The sequence below is a fragment of the Centropristis striata genome, chromosome 7 (genome assembly GCF_030273125.1).
Source record: "Centropristis striata isolate RG_2023a ecotype Rhode Island chromosome 7, C.striata_1.0, whole genome shotgun sequence".
Classification (NCBI taxonomy): Eukaryota; Metazoa; Chordata; class Actinopteri; order Perciformes; family Serranidae; genus Centropristis; species Centropristis striata.
Window position 1 is genome coordinate 19,800,677 of NC_081523.1, and position 23,265 is coordinate 19,823,941.

General features: G+C 38.8%; 1 protein-coding gene across 1 annotated transcript in view; it reads left to right on the top strand.

Annotated features, from left to right (window-relative positions):
• The first annotated feature begins 134 nt into the window (after positions 1-134).
• The window catches only part of ccser1 (coiled-coil serine-rich protein 1), a 136,466-nt gene continuing 113,335 nt past the window's right edge, over positions 135-23,265 (top strand). Inside the window, exons 1-5 of the mRNA XM_059336886.1 lie at positions 135-319; positions 6,105-7,094; positions 7,892-8,309; positions 11,404-11,588; positions 20,387-20,477. Coding sequence (XP_059192869.1) covers positions 6,105-7,094; positions 7,892-8,309; positions 11,404-11,588; positions 20,387-20,477 — 1,684 coding nt within the window. The 5' untranslated portion in view covers positions 135-319. The remainder of the gene's footprint in view (positions 320-6,104; positions 7,095-7,891; positions 8,310-11,403; positions 11,589-20,386; positions 20,478-23,265) is intronic.

The window sequence follows — 23,265 nt, forward strand, 5'->3', positions numbered from 1 at the left end:
GAATTGTCCATCCATCCACCTGCTGCAGGATGCTGAGCTGTGAATGGAGGAGAAGGAGGAGGAGGAGGAGGACGTCACGCTGTGCACGCTAGCGGCCTGTCGTTGCAACGCGGAAGAGACGAAGGAGGAAAAGACTCTCCACGTCACGGAGGTGTAATATTGCCGTCAGTGTAAGACAAGGTGCTACCTCAGTGCGATTTCAGATCCATTGTACACTTCCAGAAATCCGTATGTAGGTAACAATAACTCGTATGACCACAAAGCGAAGATATACTGAGCTCTTGGTCCACGGAGCGGCGTCACTGGGAATCCGCTGAAGGTAACGTACGTTAACGGACGTTTGTGTGTGTTTGTCCGCTGGCTGCCTGCTAGCAGCCCGGCGGAAGCACCGGACGCTGCCTGCTACAGTATTTCATCTGAGCACCGGTGACCTTTACAGCCTAAAAGAAAGCGATACACTGCGTATTATTGATATAATGTCGCAGGGACCATTAGCGCCAGAGCTCACTCGCTATGGTTAGGTGTCAGTGAATTGACCCAGCTAGCTAGTCTGGATTTAAGGTCGACAGGCTCCAAAGCGTTGTTGACGTTTCGGTTTGACAGTTGTTGGTGTCCCGCTGGGCTGCTGCTGCTGCTTCTTACATGCATTAACATCCCTGCATATTATCTCATGCACACTGTGTAATCTCATAACTGGCTATAGCTCATTCGTGGGCAGAATGAAAAAGCAACCGGGCCTGTTGAACATTTGTAAGAACTGTCCTGTAAGCTCTCAGTGACAACATGCTAAGGCCCAGATCATTGATTTTTTAATCTGTAGACAGAGGAAGAGTAACCCTCAATCTCGTGTCATTGCAAAGTGTCACCATATCAGCAAGCATTGAAAATATATGAAGCACATTCTCAGTTAAACTTTGAAGAGACACTAAATGCTTTTGGATTAGGCTAGTTTTAAATGATTACACTTTATCCTAAAATATGGATGCAGCCACATACATTTGAGTTACACAATGCTTTTTTGTATTCAAAGGTAAACTATGCAATAACATTGTAATGACTTTTATGAAAGTATTCCCTCACAGTGTCACTTATTACCCACTAGTGTAGTGGTGTAAGAGACCTTGCCTTATGTCTGTATTTTGTCTTTCATTTTACTATGTTTGAGATGTTTCTGGGTGTCACATTTAGGACAAAGCTCAGTCTAAAACAACTTTCTTGGAGCCAGGTTGGAGAGGTCAAGTTTAAATGTTGTTTTTACAAATAGTAAGCAACGATCCCTGCACGGTATGCCTTTAACTTCTCAAAACATTTTCAACAGAAAAAATGCATCCTGCATATTCAGCATTGGTCAAATCAAATTACTCTACAGATAAAGTACACAACTATGATTGTACTGGGTGTTTTCTACAACATGAAGGGTGTCTTTAGTTTAAATTCCTGTTGTACTCCGTTACTACAACCTTGGATTTCACTCTTACATATCTAAAATGCCTCTTGTGGCTCTGGAGTAAGTCTGATTAAGTAGGCTAACCCTTAAGGGTTCCAACAAAAGGCACAACCCTCACCCTTTTCTAGTCAAATGCGTGCTGTAAATATTCACTCCATTTCCCCTTCACTTCAGCTGAAGCCTGCATGTGCATCATCAGCCAATAGAAACACTGATGCACTGTCACTAATCTAGCATGTACCATGACACAGTTTATTGCAATATCATATTATATTCCCATGCAAACAATTCCATACAGTAACTTGTGAATTTAACTTGATAAGTAAGTTGGCATGTTCAAGATCTATTACATATCTGAGACTGTATGTTAACATAAATCTTAATATTGTGATTACCACGGATGAATTGATCTTTTAACTACTCAATCCCAACATTTTCTTCCTAACCTTTTCTGCTTGTGTTTTCCATTTTGTGGTTTGTCTCTCTCTATGCCTTGTACGTGTTGTCATGATTTGCTTGTTTTGTTTTTTGTCCTGCGGCATGTTTTCTAAATGCAGCATGTGTGTTGTCATAGTCCTTACTTGTGTTAAGTCTGTTTGCACAGGTTTTCTTATATTGCAGTGTGTTTCTCAGCCACCACAGTGTTCATTTTTCAATGCATATAGTATTCAAATGTCAAATTGATCTTCATATAACAGAATGTGTAGTCTGGTTTTTATTTTTTAGTCTGTAGTTCCTGGTTTCTTAGTGGCCCTAAACAAGGTGGTTCTCATGTAGAAGTAGCTATGTTTCTGTTCGACCAAAGTTGAGAGATTACATTTGAGGACCTCATTAAAAAGGTGTTCTCTTGCTCAAGATAGCTTGTTGTTTTTACATGTCCCAGCTTGCTTGTTTTGTTATGATATGCCTTACATAGGTCGCAGAAGCCACATCATGTGTTTATCTCATATAGATTAAGGGATACTAGATAGTTATCATCTGCATATTTGATATGGTGACTTATATGTAGGTTGTATTTGTGTTTACTGGTATTTTGATTTCCTCAGAATGTTGTACCCAAGTTAAATTAACTGTAATACTATAACTGTTTGGTCATCATATCCACTCATTTCCTTTAAAATGTGTCTGTAAACATTGGAATACAATATCGGGATATTTTATTTTGATGACCTCACCCACCCCATCACAAAAGCCAGCTTACCTCCTCTGTGAAAACACACACCTTCCAAAGGCTATTCCCTCCAGGCTAAAATGAATACTGAACATTTCTTTAGTAGAACCACTGTGTTACATCTGTTCCAACTAATCTCAGGATGCCATATCAGTCACAAGTAAACTTTGAAAGCTTGTATGAAACATATTGTTTTTTTGTGTTCAGTGAGTACTAAGTACAGCAGTACAGTGTTGGCTAATATATAATCTTCCATTGTATGTAATAGAAGATTATGGTTAGCATGTAATGTGTGGTTATTGTTGTGAAAAAGATCTCAATGAGAACCTGTTTTATAGGAAACACCCAGTTATTCACACGACATACACACCTTTTCTTCTTTCAAACCAGCAGGTAATTGTGTATCAGTGTAAAAGTGCATTGAGATGGGAATTTGCCTTCTGATTTATTATATGACTAGTGTTGGCTCAGGCTGTATAGAGTGGTGATAAGATAATGCAAACTACACAGCAGTAAGCTGGTTTATTTGGCACATGTTATGATCATTTGCAGCATGGCAGGGGGTTCTGCTGAACTCCTAGAGCTATTAATTTCAAAATAATAAATTACCGACACATTTTGTGTGTTGAATGCTAAAATTACATCATGGCAGTCTGTGTTTGAAATGGAGAGATGGCTTGACATGCAAGTATGACGGTACAGCACCATTAGTCTGTGAAAACTATGAAGTTATAATAGGCCAAAACCTGTTCGATTCTTTCTGATTTGGTACTGGTTGGCATTGTTTCACCCATCACCCATGATCAATATTAGTAGCATGCCCTTGGTGAGCATTTTTTCTTTTTTTCCCCTCTCTGTTAATGTGGACAGTTACTTGAAATTGAAACTACTAAAATATTCAGAACAAGAGTAGTCTGGTGTAGTCCACTCTGAATGTGTTTAATTTATTTCTGTCAATTTCTGAGTCCACATTCAAATGAAAGTCAAACACGCAGCAAATCAAGTTGTGTTTGTTCTGCGCTTTGTTATTCACCCCAGCAGCACTATCACTAACTGCAGGACTGAGCAAAGTGAAGAGGAACTGGTTTGAGTTGTGCTTCCATAAACACAGGTACCGGTAGTCTCACTTCTTGTTCAGAGGCAGAGCAGTGAGGAAGTAAACACCTGTTTCAGTGCAGTACTAACGCTTTACCTCCTCTTTCTGTAAGCTTTAGTGTGGGCAGACTTCATGTGAATTTGTCACATAATAATTTAATATCATGCTTGTGAGAAGTGTTTCGATAACAAAGCTGCATCAGGTCATTGTGTACAGTACCATGATGTATTTTTACGTGTATTTGCCCAACATTTTAGTACTTACCAGGCCTGAAACCTATAAGCCATCACTTCAAAGGTTTCTTATTACCCCCTGACTGGTAAGAGGCGTTCTCAATCTGTTTTAATCCCAGTCTTATTAGTTGGAGGATGTTTACCTCATCTTAATGAGCCAGGTCAGAGTACTATGACCTGGTCAAATGACTGTGTGGTGATGATAAACAACTTTGCACCACTGAACTGCTGGCTCATCTGAAAAAAGGAAGTCTTAGATGTGCTTCAAAGTGTTTTGACTTGCACAGACAGCTTGAAGTGGTCCTAGACAGGCAAAGCAAATTATACCTGTATTTTGTTATGAGTATCATGTTAACTAAATCATTACTGTAAATGTTATTTGGCCTCCTCTGTCTTTGACAATATTTAATGACCGCTTTATATATTACGCCATGGTAACGTGGTGTAAATAGGAACTACATCACTGTGTATTTAGAACCTGATCAAATTTACTTTCAAGGAGGTGACTCTCTCATAAGCCACTTCAGCAAAGGGTGTTAATGTAAGCTTATTACACAGAGATCGAAAACAAAATGCTTCAGTAGCCCTCACAGAGGCAGCTTCTTCAACATTACAAGGACTACGTTGTCACTGTTTGGCTAATTAATTGCAGGAAACAATGAAAATGCGAGTATTCACCGAAATGAATGTTTCCCTTTCATCTGTGACTCAACGCTTGGAACTTCAGTCAGCTCTTACAAGCAGTAAGACAATAACCCTACTTTCAATTACTTTATTGAGAGGCATGCTAATGCAAAATGTAGAAAGAGTTTTGTAAGTTAAGATGACACGAAGCAGCTTTACACTCTAAGGTTTTACTCTCCTTACTTTTACTGTCATTATTTTAGAGACAGTCGGTGCAGTTGAGAGGGTGGACACTTAATATTCCTAATGTATCTGAGCCACAGGGCAGGAAATTAAGGCTCATTATTTGTCGCCATAATTTTTCTATTATCTCCTATCTTTTGTCTGGGATCTTTAAAAAGGTTCCTTCTTTGCATTTTGTCTGCTTTTGCATCTTGTGCTTTTTAACAAGTCATTTTCCAATTCAAACAATATGTACATAAAATGCTTGGAAATACAGAGAACGACAGAGTAGTTAATAGAATGTATCAGAATCAGCTCTTTTTATCTTTGTCTTGAGCTGTCCCTCTGGATCAGCCCTGTGTCTTCATGATTTAGCTGTCAGATAAATGTTAATTTAAATGTAATATGCGGTATGTGAAAGAGAAGTGAGCCCTTTGGGTCTCATACCTGTGGTAATCACATGCATGAACAGACTTTTCATTTTTAGATTGGACTAGAACATACAGCCTTTGGAGCATACGCTGTGTTTGCCAGACTACATTTTGAGTTTTGATTGTGGATCATGTTGTTTTACCTTATCATGAATATTTTATAGAAATAAGTGTCTCTGTTTTTAGTGGAATATGTCAGATGGCAGTGAGATTTAGGGTCATTAGGGAAGTTAAGACAAATTCATTTTCCCTTTCTTTCACTTTAACACCTCAGATAGGCATCTTCAGTATGCGTAGAGATGATAACTACTTTACGTATGGAGAATGACTGGAAATAAGTTTATTTTTTGCTTATAAAAAATTTAAGGCAGTTGTATTTTGAAATGTTTTCATCACACAAACTTCACAGTGAGATGGTCTAGCAGCAACAGGGTAAACAACACTGTTTTTGTTTACACATGAATTACCAATGCCTGAATAGCAAAAACCTATTACATATGACACCATCGTTTGCAACAGAAGCATCTGCAGCAGCAACTTGTTTTGACTCATTCCGCGTGGGAAATGTGATCTGTTAATGTGAGATTTCTCGCCTCTAACAGTCTGTACACGGAAGCTCCTCATATTTATTTATCCTTTATACCTCTGTGCCAGTGACAGCCGTGGCCAGAGGCATTATGTTTTGGCTTGTCCGTTTGTCCCCCTCTTGTATGAATGTGAAGGAGTGCCTTAAGTAGTTATTCAAATATGTTTTAATTTGTGAAAGTAATACGGTTGTGTATTGGTGCAGCACTTGATTAGAAGGTTAGTGAATGTGAACAGTCATTTGAGATTTCTTACCTGTTTACAAATATATTTTTTTGTTGTTTTTTTCCCTCAGATGGGTGAATCAGGCTCACGCCGTTCCACACTTGTGTCCCGCCTGCCAATCTTTCGCCGCAGCAGCAGCAAGAGGCAGGATTCTCTCCCCTCCTCTCCATCGTCAGGCGGACAGGGAAATGGCGTCCACACATCTTCGCCCTCCAGCACCAACTCCAGTTCCGGCAGTACCGGGAAACGCCGGAGCCTTTTCCGTACTCCATCTCTCAGCTTCTCAGCTAAACGCAACAGTGAGCCCCGTGTCCAGCCTATCAATCTAAACCTCACGCCTCCGCTGACACAGAGCACTGATGCTAATGGAAATAACCAGCAGACGATTGCAATGTCATCGTCAACAGGGTTCAGTGAAGGTGGTGGACGGCCGAAGTCACGCCATTCATTTGGTTTTGGCAGCCACAAGCAAAAGAAAATCACCCGTTCTCAGACTGAGGATTTTGAAAAAGGATCCTCTTCCTCCTCCACAGCCAATCGAAATGTATTTATAAACTGCATCAGTGGCTCAGGGGCCAATGAGGGCGACGACTCTGGGTTCCTTGATGATTACAGTGGTGGCAGTAATAACAACAAACGGTCGTCGCGGAAGAAACAACTGCTGCCCAAATCTTTTTCGGCGCACCACCGCTTCTCCCGGACCTCCGATCACCACAGACCTCCAGAAGTGAATCTGGAACCTCCTAGCTCCACCACCATCACTCCCGGGACAGGAGAGCTCACCCCGGGGTCATGGCCAGGTGAGCTGCTTGGTGCCGGTGGGGAGAGCTCACTCCAGTCCCCCATGATATCAGAGGATAGAACAACAGCCATCACCCCTTCAGAGTTCATCCCCATCACAGAGGATTCTGTATCTGAAGTGGATGCCCTGCCAGCTCCCAGCCCCGGATCAGGCTTAGCCCCAGAATCTGCCTGTGTGCCTGGGCTGGCTATTGACACAGCTCCACCTGAACCACCACCTGCTCCAGAGAACTTCAGTGTGGCTGTCTCTACCTCCCAGGTATTATGCCAATTTTATGCTCTTTTATCTGTCTTTCTGAGTCATCTGTGGTGCTTTGAAATCAAAAAAGGGAAACCCTATAGATAAACTGTATGCTTTATGATAAAAAGCTGCTTGTTATCATAGCGAAACAGCATGAATTTCATGGTAAATCTAAAGTTATCTGATCTATAAACCTGTCTGCTTGTAAACATACAAACAAGAATTTATTTGTAAAAAATATTGCACTATTAGTGCTTCGGGAATAGCTGACACAACCACAGGTGCCCTTGGATGTCAAGAACAAAAACCATAAAGCAGCAATATTTATGACCACTGTGTGGAATCTGTGAAATGTGGCATAAAAATTGAGCACCAGGCATGAAAAGTCCTTTTATTGAAAGAGCTAAGGCATAAAAAAAAAGAAAACCCACGTATGTCTGAAAACTGCCCTCCACATTTCACACCATTGTGCTCACAACTTTTCCTCCTTCAAAGGATTTGCTCTATTTTATTTCCTGGTAGAGGAGGAAACTCCACAAAGGAAACCACTAAGTCAGTTTAACTGCTGCAAAGACGAAGGCCTGCACTGCACGGCCATTGAAGAGTAAATAACGTATGACTATGCGAACAAAACAGGTGCACTTTGTTGCCTCAATACACAAATATCTGCCTTCTTAATGCATGCTAGAGTAGGTTTCCCTCTCTGCCAGCTTTTTGCCTTATTGGAGTTCGCAATTGCTGTTGTATTTGAATATAACATGCCACTAAGGCATGTTTTGTTGTCACACACACTCAATAAAATGTCCTCTCCTCAGGTTTTCTTCACTCCAGCCCAGTCCAGCACTGAAAAACCTCTACTCCCTGACACCAGCACAGCCAACAACACAGACTATGAGACTGCCATCTCCCTCTCAGAGCCAGAGACGGCTGTACCCTGCCTACCTGTGCAGGAACAATCACTGGAAGAGAGGAAGGAGAGGGAGGAAGAGAGAAAGGAAGCGAGGGATAAGGTGTCTGCAGCAGAGAGGAAGAAGTTGGTGGAGGAGAGGAAGGCAGGCTACCACACCGAGACCACAAGTGAGAGTGAGGCATGTGTAGTACGCAGTGAGGGCTGTCACTCTAACCCAGAGCAATCAGAAAGGAGGGCGAGAAACACGCGCTCTATTCAAGAAAGAGGAAGCTTCTGTGGCTGCCACGAACCAAGGTCCTCTCACTTGAGGAAACCACATGCAGGTATGAAACTCATGCAAACACTTGTAGGTAAATCACAGATTTACATGAACACACACACACACACACACACACACACACACACACACACACACACACACACACACACACACACACACACACTACACGACAATGTGTGTCTATATTATATATACCCTTTTGCTTTAACATGCTTTCCAACTTACAGACTCACTCACATGGATGAATTACATTGACCATAATGTTTTTTCAGTTCAAAGATGTGTTGGTGATGTTAATATTTATCCTAAGGTTATATTTATAAGTAAATTATGTAATAAATATATAAAACATCAGTGATTACATTTAAAAAACAAACACTGTCTTATTATATGCCTGTAAACTCAGCTAAAATCTCAATTAGACTTTTGCCTGGTTAAATAAAGGATATATATATATATATATATATATATATATATATATATATATATTATATTATATATATGTGTTACCAAAAAACACTGACAATAATCGACCAAAATGAGTTTGGCGATAAAAATGTATTACATGGTTGAAGTAATGTCATGCTCCTACTGCTGCAGTATTTTTGGGTTTTATTACTTCCTTACGCATGACTGAACATGTGTAAACAGAAAAGCCAATAAAAACCTTTGAGAGTTCATTTCCAAGCCTCTCAAAGAGATTCCCCCAGGAAACTGAAAAACGGAGTTGGAGCAAACTGGATTATCATAGTCAAAGTATTCCATTACTCTTGTTTTGGTAAGCTTACAAATTCTTTGGGAAATGGAAGTTTTGATATAAGTTGAAAAAGCTTCCAAGTATAACAAATATTGCAAGAAATATTGCAGTTTCAAAAAATGATTTGAAACTCTTTGGATTGTAGCTGTCACTCTTTGCAGTCACTCAGACACTTAATCTGAAAAAAGGCCCTCAGTCTAATAAATCAGTGCCAGTTGTGGGTTGACAGTAGTGAAACAGTCTGTGTCATACTGACAATTTATTCCTTATCCAAAGATGATTTGTTACTATCCTCCTCACTTCTTCAGCTGCTGTAACATATTGCAGAGGAAGCCAACACGTCTCTGGTAACAAAAAACCCCAATACAAAATCTGCAGCCCTTTTCTGTTTTTCCAAAGGTGTGTACATCAAGTTGGAGTTTAATAAAACACTGGAAAACGTGAATTTCTGGCTGAGTTTATTACCCTATCAGAAAAAGAGATCGCTCATTTACAGAGTGTCTGCAAATGTAGAGTTTCGCTTGGACTAACTAACCATGTGAGAAGAATCAGTTTATTTGCTGCAACTGATGATTGCATTTCACCCATCCTGAAATGTCACTTTATTAATTCTCTGCTTGCAGCTGAAACTGTGACGGCATTAATCACGGATGCAGAAACTAATGGATATCATTAAGATTCAATCATGATTAAAATATCAGTCAAAGTATTCAAAAATAATTAGGATTCAATTTAATTTATAAATGTGTATATTATACCCATTCTAGAAGGTTTGGACCTATCCAGTCATCCAATCAACTCACCACTGTATTAACTCTCCTCCTGCTGACTCTGCTGCCTGGCCTGTAAGGCCCTGTGTTTCTCTAAAACTTAGCCAAACCCCGCATTACTCAGCAGCACCACTCAGTCAGGTGACTCTCTCTATGTCCTGATCTGACAGACTCTGGCATGTACCTTGTATTATTTGTAACATATCTGACATCTGAAACAACAAAATTAGTAACTGATGGGCATTCCCAGAGCTTATAAAGGAATGTATCAAGAGCCTGCATGGAACACAGGATACATCAGGAACCAGGAGACTCATTAAGTGCAGCCATCTGGGAGTAATGTAGATTCTATGAGCTTAGTCCAGGGGGACTAGACTAGACTAGACTTTACGGGATGTCTCGATAATGAGAGGCCAGCGAAACCTTAACCCAAACTGATTCCAAATCCTAATCAGGTCTCAGTACCTTCTACAATTTCATGCAACAATTGCAATTGATTGATTGATTGAAAATCCAACACAAACTGCTTTGGGAAGTATTTGAGTTAAATTTGACACATTCAGTTTGACCTGCTGTCATCTTTGTTATATCAAAAACTCTGGAAGAACTTTAACTGACCCAGTGTAACTGTACGATGTGTGTTGTTGTGCATTTTAAAAATTGACACACACACACACACACACACACACACGCACACACAAACAGTATTTTGCAATTTATGCTCGCAGGAATATAGCTGAACATTGATTTACACTTGGTGAATGTTTAGCTTCCAGTGGGAAATACAGAGACTACAGTGATAACAGTGTGAGCTGAACAGAATTTGACTATATTCGTTTATATAAACAGTGTCAGAGGCCTCTGGTATGTGGGCCCCTGTATCTAATTTTCCTTTCTTGTTGAAATGGTCCATGCCTCTAGTAAAATGGTTGGAGACACATGGAGACATGGTAATCACGAGGCTCCTACAGTGTTTTGTTGCTCAGTTTTTAGAGAGAGTTCCCACGAACAAAGACAAGAAAGAAAACACACATACCCAAAGAGGACACTGTGTGTGTGTATGTGGTTGTGTGAAATGTGTCACTGTATGTGTGTGCGTTAGAGAGAACGATGGTGGGTGTAAAGTGCTGTTTTAACAAAAAAGTTGTATAACCTTTGGCTCACTGAGAGCATGTGGCATTGTCTGTCTGTTTTCACATCTATCAAGATAGAGCAATTATAGCAATCTTCTGGTCGTCATGAGTCAAGAGTATTGCTCCTGAAATCTCACATTCATTTTCTAGTTTTAATATACAGCCAGCTTGGTGCAGGTACTCAAACTCCATCATTACAAAATATGAATATATACCATTTCACAGCAATATGGCTGAAGAAGAGTTTCAGAAAGGAAAGATTAAACCTAATTTATAAAACTGAATCAATAAGGTCTGCTGTGTCATTATGCCTTATGAAAACAATTTCGTACAGGAAATGGGGCTGAGTGCTACCAACAGAATATAATAAAAAGATGATTGTGTCTCTGCTTATGGAATCACTGTTTCAACAGTTTCACCTCAGTTCTTTTGTCTATGTGACTTTTCCTTCTCTCGTTACTTGTGTCTGTCCTCCAGCCTCTGTGTGTAGCAGTGTCAGCCCATATCATGAGGTGATGCGGATGGAAAGGCGTCTTCGCTCCTCGTCTGAGGGGGCTGGTGGGCCTCGTATCCATGGAAACCACAGAGATGCCCCAGGCATGGAGGGATGTGGTCTGCTTAAACACAGAAACAACTCCTCGTCATCCAAACTGGGAAGTCTGGTAGGTCTTCAGCTGTGTGTGTGTGTGTGTGTGTGTGATTTAATCAGTTAATGCAAAGCCCCTAGATTACACCATGAATACTCTCGGGACTTTAGGTTAATCATATAACTATAGTTTACTGTACAGAGTTCAGGTCATGCTCAATTATCGTTATATCAAACTTCATAGTGTAGTGTTTCAGAGTGTAATGTGTGTGTGCCACAGCTTACATTTTAATGAAGCTTAACTAGACCATAGACACACGCACATACACATATTTATTATGATTAAATAGCTTAGTGTGCCACTTCGTCTTCTGTACATTGTTACAGTAAATTTATTTGTATCGAACCTTGTGGAAAGAAAAAGTACTTGACATGAAGTAAATAAATGCAATAGAACAACATTTCAAAATCCAATGAAGAGGAAAATAAAATCAATTATGGTAGGAAAATGAGACAAAACATGACCAAATAGGAATCCGTTGTTGTGCAGTTACAGAGCAGTTATAAATTGCCCCAAATTTAATACAGTAAAAATTCAGTACAGAAAATGAATCTGTCAAAGACACCAAAAAACAACTGAGAAGAATAATATTATCTAGTGGTATTTATACAGCAACTGAAAATGCGGGAATTGTGAAACGCACACCATATGTAAAGCTGGGATATGCAGTTTTCTGGAAAAGGCAAGAAAATGCAGCACTCCTCCTGTAACCCTCCTCTTGAGCAGAGCCATATGCAAACATACTTTATACAGTAACCAGTATGTGTTCTACAGTTAGTAGTTAGTAGTTGACTACAGTTAGCAGAACGTTAGCCAAATGCTAAGCTAATAGCAACATTTTCAACAACGCTTTGCTGAAATTAACACAGGTGTTTATTGTCAGACTAGACTTTCTTTTTGAAAAGTCTGTCTCCCTTCTTTTATTTTTGCGGTGTAGGCAGTTATTGCCAATGTTGGAATAGAAACTTTTCTGCATGATTTTCCTGTGTTTGAACCAGGCTTTCACTATCTGTAGACCAGCCAATAGGAATGTTGTTTTTTCTAAAGCCTGAAATGAGAGCCAGTATGAGGCGCAGAAGTGTCGCTTTCTCTCAGATCACTTCAATTACAATATGCTGAATAATTATTATGGAATGAAACAAAACAAACTGCCTGCCCCAGCTTTAATATGCCCACTTCACCACCATCTGCCTTTCCAGCTTTGTATTTGTACTGATACACACAACCCTGCACATCCAGGAACCACAAAACTGGCCACTGGATTACCATCATTGTGCATCATTACAGGAGGAACCCTGGGAATGAAAAGAACGAATGTAATTAACCACAATTGTAACCAGCTGCTTACATACTCCTTAATAACGTACTGTATGACATGATGAGATCCTTTCTAATCTTACCCAGTACCCAACCCGTACCAAAAAGTGTTCCAGCACATCCAAGGCAAATGTAGGCACAATGCATTTGACTGTGCTTTGTAACATGAGGCACACATTGTTTGTTTTTGAGTTTTTAATCAAAAGAAAAAAAACACATTTGGTACAAGGGTTTATCTGGAAATAAATTGTGCCTGTTCTTATTTAGAGCAGAAGATGGTCTGTTGGTGGTAACTGATGATCTTGTGAGTCTCAGAAACAGAAAACACAACACAAAACGACATTTTGTGATGTACAAGTTTTATAATTGAATGTCACAGGATCTAAGTGAGAAATGTCTCACATTTCATGGTGATCTACAGCACTGTATTGACTTTTGCCATAACAAACTGGCACATCAAGCCTTAATATGTCACTCAGTACAGATACTCAACAGCTCAAGTTAAGCATAACAATCTGTAAATAAGTAGTATTGTATGTGTGTACACATGAATTTGACAAAATAGTAGTCTGGTTTCTTACATTTTAAACTTCTCAAGGCAAAACCCTGAAATTAAGTTCAATGCAAGTGTGAATGGATAAAGAAAAACTTCTTCAGTCATTTGTAGGACTTAGGCATTATATTCTGTTTGTTACCTTTGGTTGTCTAACAAACACTGCAGCCGTCTCTGTATGCATGCTGCAGCTATATCCACATTTGTTTCCGGGGAAAGGCTATAGCTACTGTTGTGTATGGGTTGGTTTTCTTACAACACACACGTAAGCTCTGTGGGAGGAAAGCTAGTTTAAGTCTATCCAATTTATTTTACCAGGGACTATAAGCTTTTACCAAGAGATTAAAAAGGGCAGGGATATGCACAGCACGTTGTTGTGTACTTTACAGACTGCATCTGCTTCTTGGCGCACACTTCACCAGACGTGGAGTAATCTCTTCTTTTCCTTCCTCCGCCCTATGAAGGGCCCTTCAGGAACCTAACTTCTGCAGAAAGCACAAGAGTCTTGGGGTGCATATTAAATTATGTACCACCACTTTTAGCCTGAAAAAAGTTTGTTGGTTTGCACAGGGCATTTCTGAAGCTTATAAGAAAGCCCAGACAGCTGAGAGGCCTTTTTCTAGGTAAATACACAACTAAAGCTGGTGAGGATGTGAATAAAAGGAACAGAAAAGCTATGCTTGTTGTTTAAGCATATACAATGTGGCTGACTGTGGTGTTTAAATGCAAAGGATGCCTGTGGGACATTGCACCAGTTCAGGGCAAAGCAGAGACAGACTAAAGCACGCAATTATAAACTGTATCCTGGCTGGATGTGCTTTATTGATGCTGTTTCATTACAGCCCAGACAGAACACAATTATCATAAAATAAACACAGATTTGGTTTGCAGTGACAAATGACTAATTAGTTGAAATCAGTTGAGATAAACTGTGTGGTGCCTCTGTGAAGCAAAGCAACACTGTATGCTCGAGCTGTTTGGTAAACTCACTGCAGTTGCTATTTTGATATCCCTTTGGGATGCTGCAAGACATTTATTTTACCAGCATATACAGTGTTGGTTGCTTTCTCAAAGACAGCTCTGATAATATTTTGGCAGGCTGACAGTGATTACATTCAATTCCAGTTGACAAAAAAGAATAACTTTAGGCGTTCTCAAGAAATTCTCTCTTATCTCAGAGAGAAACTGAACAACTTTGAACATGTACTTTTTTTGTAGTTTGATTGACATATGTGGCAGAATAGTTCAACTGCAATCCACTTTACTTTGACTGTTACTTATTCACATCAACAGTTGCTTGGCGGCATGCTCTGCCTGACAGTGTTGTAACACAGACTGTCTCTTGTTTTCATATCCTCCAGTCTGATTGCTTTCTTGTAAAGGCTAGATATCATAAATGACACTTGTATTCATCATAGAACAGATAAGGATTCACCTCCTCTGCCAGACAGAATGTGTAATAACCACAACCAGATGGTTGCATTTTGAAATGAAAAACAATGAGGATGTTAATATAATATTGAGTTCTCACTTTGCCCAAAGACATCACATAAAAGCAGTAACAATTGTCATACACACATAAAATTGAATCAAATTTCAAATAATTTTCTCTGAGGTTTCTTAGTGCCAACTTATCACACAGTAGAGTATAGATATCCTCTAATTAATAAGTAATCATTAACTATTTCTAGTTTTTGGCAGCAGTATCTAAATACAGTAAAATAAACAGCGCTAGCAATATTATTGTGTGATCAAATTATGACTCAGGAATTCAATAAATTGCACAATGAATGTGGTTTACAACTATCTGTGCAGGATCTCCTTGTAAACAATCATCATAATGCTGCATTTGTTTGCATATTACCAAAGAAAAGCTGTTTAAAAGCAAAACAAAGGAACAACACTTTTTGTAAGATATAGACTTCATATTAACACTACTTCTGTTATGGGAATACCAGCATGTTCCCATACACTTATGAATAGCTTCTAATATTGCATTCATTAGCTAAATGCCCTTATTATAAAGTTATGTTTAATATATCATGGTGATTACGTCCGGATAACTTCTTGTTCATATTCTAAATGTTTTAATTTTTAAATAATTGAACAGAAGTGGCTAATAAAGAGGTAAATGTACCTGGAAAAAATGGAGTTGAGAGTCAATTAGGGGCTCATTAGCTATCAGAGAGGAACACGAGTCTGCAGGACTCCAACCCTTGAGGATTACAATTGACTACCTCTGCTGTAGAGACACTGAAACTTCTTTTCATTCACAGCAATGTAGCTAAGGAGCCAGAGACTTTTTTAATAGATTCTTGGTTGGTGCAGTCAGGTATTCATTAAATTTAATTGTAAACTGGTAGTGTGTAGTCAGAACCTAATCCAGTATCTTGTTCTAATGTTAAGCCTTTACTACTTCCAAACATAAGGCCCAAAAAGCTCAGTCTGCTCTGATTGGTCAGTGGATCTGTGCTCTTGCTGTCTCTGCACCACTATTGGTGGACATTTGTATATGTATGTGAAGAGAACTGAGACCATTGTAGTGCTAACTTCTGTATTAACTCTCATATAAACTGACTTGTCAAACTCTGAGTTAAATTCTTGCAGCAGTGATGTTTAAACAAGCAGTTGAGAACACTTTTGTGGAGTTGCTGTGTGCACTATCTCCGTTGCCTTTCTGCTAGAGAGGAATTGAGGATTGCTGGATTTAATGACTTCATATGAGCAGCAACAAGAGACAGACAAAAGGAAACTGACGGCTTAGTGTGGACGTTAAGCCAAAATGGAGTTCTCAAACTAGTGATGCTAATTCCATCATGCTTTCATGCTACACTGAATATAGAAAATTAGCTTGTTGTTTAGCTCATAGTGGCTGCTGTGTCTAACTGTCCTTCTGCCTCACTCCCTGCAGTGAGGAGACTCCTTCACCAGGAGAAGAGTGGATGACAGTGCTAGCTTGCTAACTAGCCAGCGGCTATCTCTGAATGTATATATTTTTTCATTTCATTCGTTATTTTACACACACATACAGATCATAGAGACAGAGTAACAATAGATAAATAGAAAATGTATCTATGGCTCTTTCTGTCTTAGAATCTGCTGACATTTTGTTTTGTAGGGCCACAACAAGCAGTGCTATGTCCGTTCCGTCCATATTGTATTTCTGTGTATGGGGTATTAACTTTAATATGTACATCTACATACTGCATTTTGTGACCACTGTAGACAAAAAAAATACCCTTTTCGTAGTCATGATTTTGATAAGTCATAAAGATTAAGCACACATACAGTATGTTCAAGCAGGAAATATTTAAGCATGAATAAGGGAACATAGATAAAAAGGTACAAACAGATGTACAGATTGTAAGTCTGACTGACTGCAGGAGCATAGCAAGGAGGCGAACACATAGACTGTATAAATAAGGCTGAACAACAGTCCATAAAGTTAGAAATTATACAGTTTGTTATTCAACACGAAAGTCAGTGGAGGACCTTAGAGTCTAAAGGTCAGTCACATATTTACATAATTTAGCATGCACATTTGTTTCATCTCATTAATTACACCTGTGCTATATGTCAACATGTTTGTTGTATAAGAAGGGCAATAGACATGCAGATGTCTTCCAATATGTCCTTGTTAAGTACTTTATCTTCTAGAAGTCCTTTTCATGTCCAGACTACATTGCAGAAGTAGGAAATGCAGATATCTCACTCTAAATTATGACTAGTTATATTTTCTGTTTCAACAGCCACAACATATTCTCATAAAGTTGCAGACTGTAAAGTGTGCGACAGGAATCCTGAATTAAAATATATACATCCAATTTATGGCCATGGTAAAAATATAGATTCTTTTGGTAACAAAGTAAATAGTATAAAGCACTGGGATTAAGTTTTTGTCTGAATTTGAAATGGAATTGCTTGTTGAATATGAAATGGATGTTTTGCTTTGCTCTTGGATGAGTGATTAATATGTATTGATATGAGTAGATGAAATACAAATAACAAATGTCAGGTGGTGTAAGTGAGACAGTGTGGGTGAAAATCAGTCTGTTTCCATTCAGCAAACAGATTTCCTATTTGACTGGACATTCAATCCTCTGTTCCCTCTGGCATATTGTTAACACAACTGGCTGTGAAGCGTCTGCTCAGACAGAATGAAAGTCATTTGTTAGTCCATATATTTTCTGTTGCTAGAAGCCATAATACCTGGCCGCAAAGCCAAATCTCTCTCCCTTGATCTTAATGCATTTATCACCCCAGAGCACTGAATAAATGTAATTTTCATAGACTGTATTTGTGATTTCCCCAGAGTGTGAACAGAAACCAGTGGATTTTAATGGACGGAAAGAACCTCTTCCTTCCTCTTATCCCTGTTTTGGATGTCATTCTGCTGGGCAGTTAAGAGATGGAGCCATCTGTTAATGAGGCTTGAATCAGATATTATCGCTATTAACTCAAGGATTACACTCACTCAAATCACATACATGAGGTAAAAAGGTGACATCTCCAGGTTGTAAAATCATATTAATACATTTCTGTGGTTAGAGGGGAACATTAAAATGGGTAATTTAGGTTTAAATGAAGTCTGTGTGCAGTAGTATCATGCAATATGGGTCTTCATTTCTTTTCCAATACCTTTAGCTATTACCTATAATGCCTGAAATGAGTTCTTCTGTTCAATTGTATTACACTGAAATGCATCCTGGTCGTATTTTTCTCATGTCAACAGCACCAGGCATCAGGTGAAAAAACAGAAGTATTACACAGTTACACAGTTATACATTACACGCACCACAATAGCTTTTTGTAGGTATGGCTGCCTAGAGAACATTGATTTGGCTGTTTGGAAGTACTCTCTCTCTCTCTCTCTAACACACACACACACACACACACACACACACACACACACACACACACACACAAATACACACACATAGACCGTGGTGTGGTTGAATAGTTAGCCACGTCACTAAGCATTGAAGCACTTGTACTCAGATGGGAAAGATCAATACAGAGTGTGAGCTGTGAGGTTGTTTATGTCCAAACAACAGTGATAAGAGCTGAACAGAGTTGGTTATTGGATTTACGGATCTATCTGCAGATACTCCACGTTTTCAGCTCCTAAAATTTGCTTAGTTTTAACTTTTTCCTTTTTTTAAGTGCACAAAAGTTCAGACAAGGTCTTTTTCAACCAATATTAAGTGTTCTGAAAGCCTGTAGTAAGCATCATCCACTTGTCTAAAAGGTTGTTTCAGGTAATAATGTTCTGGTAAAAGTGTATGCACAGCACTCATAGCCGGTACTCATAGTGAATAATTAGTTTGTTTGGCCTTGTGAGGTTATCAGACTGTTGAGATTTGCTGCATCAGGACAATTCAGTCAGAAAAAGGGTTGCCTGTTTGTCTAAGGGCCTATAGTGCACCTACATGGATTGTCATCTTTAAACGTTTTTTTAACCGTAGTATTGCCACGGTCCTGTTAGGTTCAGAGTCATTGGAAGAACCTGCTGATGGTGAGAGTATGGAACAGGGGAAGCCTATGATGGCAGTTGGGAGTTCACTTTACCTGCATTTTTTCTTTCTTTCTTTTTTTTTTTTTTTGCCAATTTGGCTAATCTTGCTGTGCAAGGGTGTTTAGTGTTTTACTGAATTTATTTGCCACTCTTTAATCTTGCAGCTAATTTTTTTTCTTTCTGCAGTTGATTTCTCTTTGATGACCATCAGATGGCAGCATTGACTTTAGTAATAGAACCAAACCAAAAGGCGCATCAGGCATCACTTTAACCTCATGACAAAACCAAGACTATTGGAGCATTTAGTGGGAGATTACAAGTGAAGATTTTGTGGTGGGCATTAAGTGGTGAAACATGACTCACTGTGGTTGTGTGGCTGTTACTCATTTGGCAGATGGGGATTGTGAAAATGTATCTGTAATTTGTAAAGACTTGTAATTGATATTCTTTATAATTCAGGGCCACCCAGGTCGGTAAGGGAGGTTTGTAAAACATGGGTTTTTACAGCGTTCTTAACTCACTTTATTATTGCTGGATTTCCGTTCTGTTTTGTTTGTTTCACAGATGTTTTAGAGTGGTTGGTACAGTCACTGCTAAGATTTTGCGTTTTAGATAAGGATATCAGCGCTGTTAGCTCTGTTGTATTGGCAAAGAACATGCTATTCCCTGCAAGGCAGATAGAAAATGTCACAAGTTGTTAGTGTCAAAGAGCACATTTTTACAGCTTACAAAATCAAGTTTCGATTGTTAATACAATTTGGAAAATCCATGACGAAGAAATGAGCTCTCTGTCATAGAAAGAGAAGAGAGAAATATCTAATATTTCCAAAGTTTTTGTTCAGCAGGTATTCTTTGCTTGTGAAGCACCCGATGACAGACACACAAAGCTACAGCCTGGTTTGGCACATTCATTGCTATCTCAAACTGAACACTAATGATCCCAACATAACAAGAGGAGCAATATGTTTCCACGATGCACTGATGAGGGACTAAATTTCTCACTAAGTGCAAGCAAAGTGAAATAAAATCCAACTCCCTAATAAAAATATCATTTTTTTTTACCACTTATGTTGATCAAATATAGTTTTTTTCCCAGTTGGGGAATCTTTTTCTGAATGTTTTGAGCCATTTGGATAACTCTGATAAAAATAGTTTAATAATTTGCTTTATTGTTGTCATATCTTATCCCTACTTTTAATTAGTATTTTTAAGTTTTTCTTCCTCAGGGTTTGCCAAACCTGTTCGATATTAATTAGTGTCTGGCTGAAATTGTATTAAAACGTTCAATCATAATGACTTGTTTATACCACTGTTTGAATTTCAAAGTATTTTACTCAATTAGTAATACAGAAGAACCAACATGATAACTTTATGATGAATATTATGTAATAACTCATTATTTTTGGTGTTTTTGCATTTTCTCTTCAGGATGTTTTAAACAACCTGGGTTCGTCAGAGCTGGATGAAGATGATCTTATGTTGGACCTGGACCTTTCTGATGATCAGAGACATCGACATGGTAATGTTACATTTACGACAAAAAAACTGAATCTCTACACTAAGACACAAAGTCTTTATGGCAAGTGCGTCTGTGAAGCATAAGGCCAGAAAAAGTTACAGATGATACACCAGTGCACTTTTTTATACTTACCTGCATCAAACAAGCATCTGTCTACATATTTAATTATTTTACTCATAATACTGTTGGGTCAAAGTCAAATGCCTAATTTAGCACCATCCACAGCTGAGTCAAATACAAGGTTGCTTTCAATTTTTATTTTTAGGTCAATTTCTCCAAATAAGTAGCTTTTTCTCTGGAAAGAAGCGAAGAGTTCTTGGAAAGAAATCATTCAAATCAAGAGAGAAAATCTGTCACATACAAACTCTTTCCTTTTATCTATCACTCCTTCTATTCATGTGAACATCTGCTCATATTTCCTCGTTGTCAGTGATCCTTTTTTCAACCAATTCGCTTTTCCTCTCTTCAACCCCTCTTTCCTTCCTCCTTCTCTCTCTCTCTCTCTCTCCCTCTCTCTCCCTCTCCCTCTCTCTCTCTCTCTCTCTCGTCTTTTTGCTCATTAAGCCACCCCTCTACTCCATCACCTTAAAACATGAAACCAGTATTCTCCCCCGTTCTTTTAACATGTGCCACGACTTTGATGTAGCTGCCTCATTTACAGCGATTTATCTCCTTTGTGGTTTGGCATTTCAGTCACACTCCTCCTGACATGCCTCATGGTTGAAAAGTGACTGTCAGAGGAGAATTATTGCTTGTGTTCTGTCACAGTGCAGCATGGAGTGTCAAACACAGTAACCCCAACCTCCTTTCATATAACACCTTAGGAAACTATTCTGTTTAATGAGTTTGGTGGAAACCACAACACTCACAATAAAGTGAATATGTTAAGAGGGACTTCATAAAACCTTCTTAACACATTCATGTGTAAAATCTTAACATGTTTGTCTTAAAAAGTAATTTGCAACTTTACTGTTGTGAGCACATGTGTCCATTCATTCCTTGCAGTAGCATTATGGTAATTAGGCAAAATTGCAACACACATCTGCAAAGATACAAAATGTCTACATGGATTCAGGCCATTCTCATGAACAGTGTGTAGTTTTTCCAACAGAAGGCAATGCACTCAACCTCGTAGCTATCCAACCAAATTAATTGTCTGTTTTTTGTGGCTGGCCAACAAAATTCTGTCAGTTTATGTACGATACAGACCGCAGACGCATTTATGGCCGGAGGGAGGGCAGGTGGATGGCACAAATCCAGGGCTTTTACCCAGGAGATTGGTTCTCTAGTTATTTATGTTCTCCATCAGCGATTAGTGATCAAATTGGAGGCCACCTGGGGGGCCCTTAGTAAACTGGAGAGAAGATGAGGGGAGACTCAAAAAAAAAAAAGATTATCAAATGATTCATAATTATATAAAACATATACAAAAACTTATTTCGCACCTCTATTTCTAATTGTCTTACAGCCATAACATTATTCAGTTCTGAATTAAAAATCAATTGGAATGACCATTCACTTTTAGTTATCAGAGCCAAAAGTGGGATCGTGGGATTGAAATTTTTTGTGTGGCAAATTCTAGAAAAATATGGCAGTTATGTCACACTTCATACCAGTTGATACAGTCATTCACATTTTCAAAATTTTCCTATTTTTTTTTAAACGAAAAATATTAAAATGTGAATGACCAATAATTGGTTGATCTCAATGAATAATGAACAATATAGCCTTCAGTGCGAAAAAAAAAGCAGTTTAAATTAAAGGCACAGAGAAGTTTGGGGACCCTGTTCAGCATCACAGACATAATGGCGTCCAGTAGTGTTGTACGTAAGTAGTTGTTTTAAGCCTAATCATGGTGCCTTTTTCGATCTGCATTACATAGGTTTTCATGTGAAATCATATAAACCCGTTCATGAGAATACGTTGATCTGTTTTTACGAGTATGATATAAGAATATAATGGGTTACATGAGCTTGAAATGCGATAACCTTTCATTTCTGTTCTTCAGGTTACTATACAGGGACTAAATGTTTCACTGTAAATATAGTGACAGGGTACATTTACTCTGAGCTACAGTCTCATCGTGTGTGTGAACACGTCTAGCTTTGACTCTTATCTAACAGATCTCTGAGTCAATCTATATATAAATGTGAGGTTAGATTCATCTATCCCTAGGCTGCATTTAAGTCCCAGATGGACTTGCAGAATATTACAGTTGCAGTCAAATAAAGTAAAATGCTCAGCAGCACTGTGGAGTAAAGATTACAACAGGAGCTTCAGCCCTAATAAACTGAATTTCCTGTTCTTATGGGGGCTGGAGAGCTTTGGGAGGGAGGGCAGAATTGAACTGAGCATTCATACACCCACACACATACACACATACAGATTTAAAACACCTCCAAAGGCACTCGCTGGTGTAGAGCAAAATAAGGCCCCATCATTAATACACACACTAACACACAAACGTGCATGCTTAGTCATTAGACCTAATGGTTTGCAGACTGTTGCATGAAATTAAAGGTTTGATGAATTGTTCTCATAAAGTCAAGGAACAAAGACTTTGTGCTGGATATAGGAAAGTAATGTTCATCGACACACTCAAATAATAAGGGACTCATTTTAAGCTGCAATCTCAATGATCTCTAATTCGTTCTTTTTGACAGCACCTGTGGCAATTAGCATTGTGTTTTTGGATCTCACATTCAGTTGTTTTTGAAGTTTTATCATCTGTAGTCATTGCTCTTTTCTTTGTTTGTCAGGCCATAGCAACCAATTTTTTGGGCTTTTG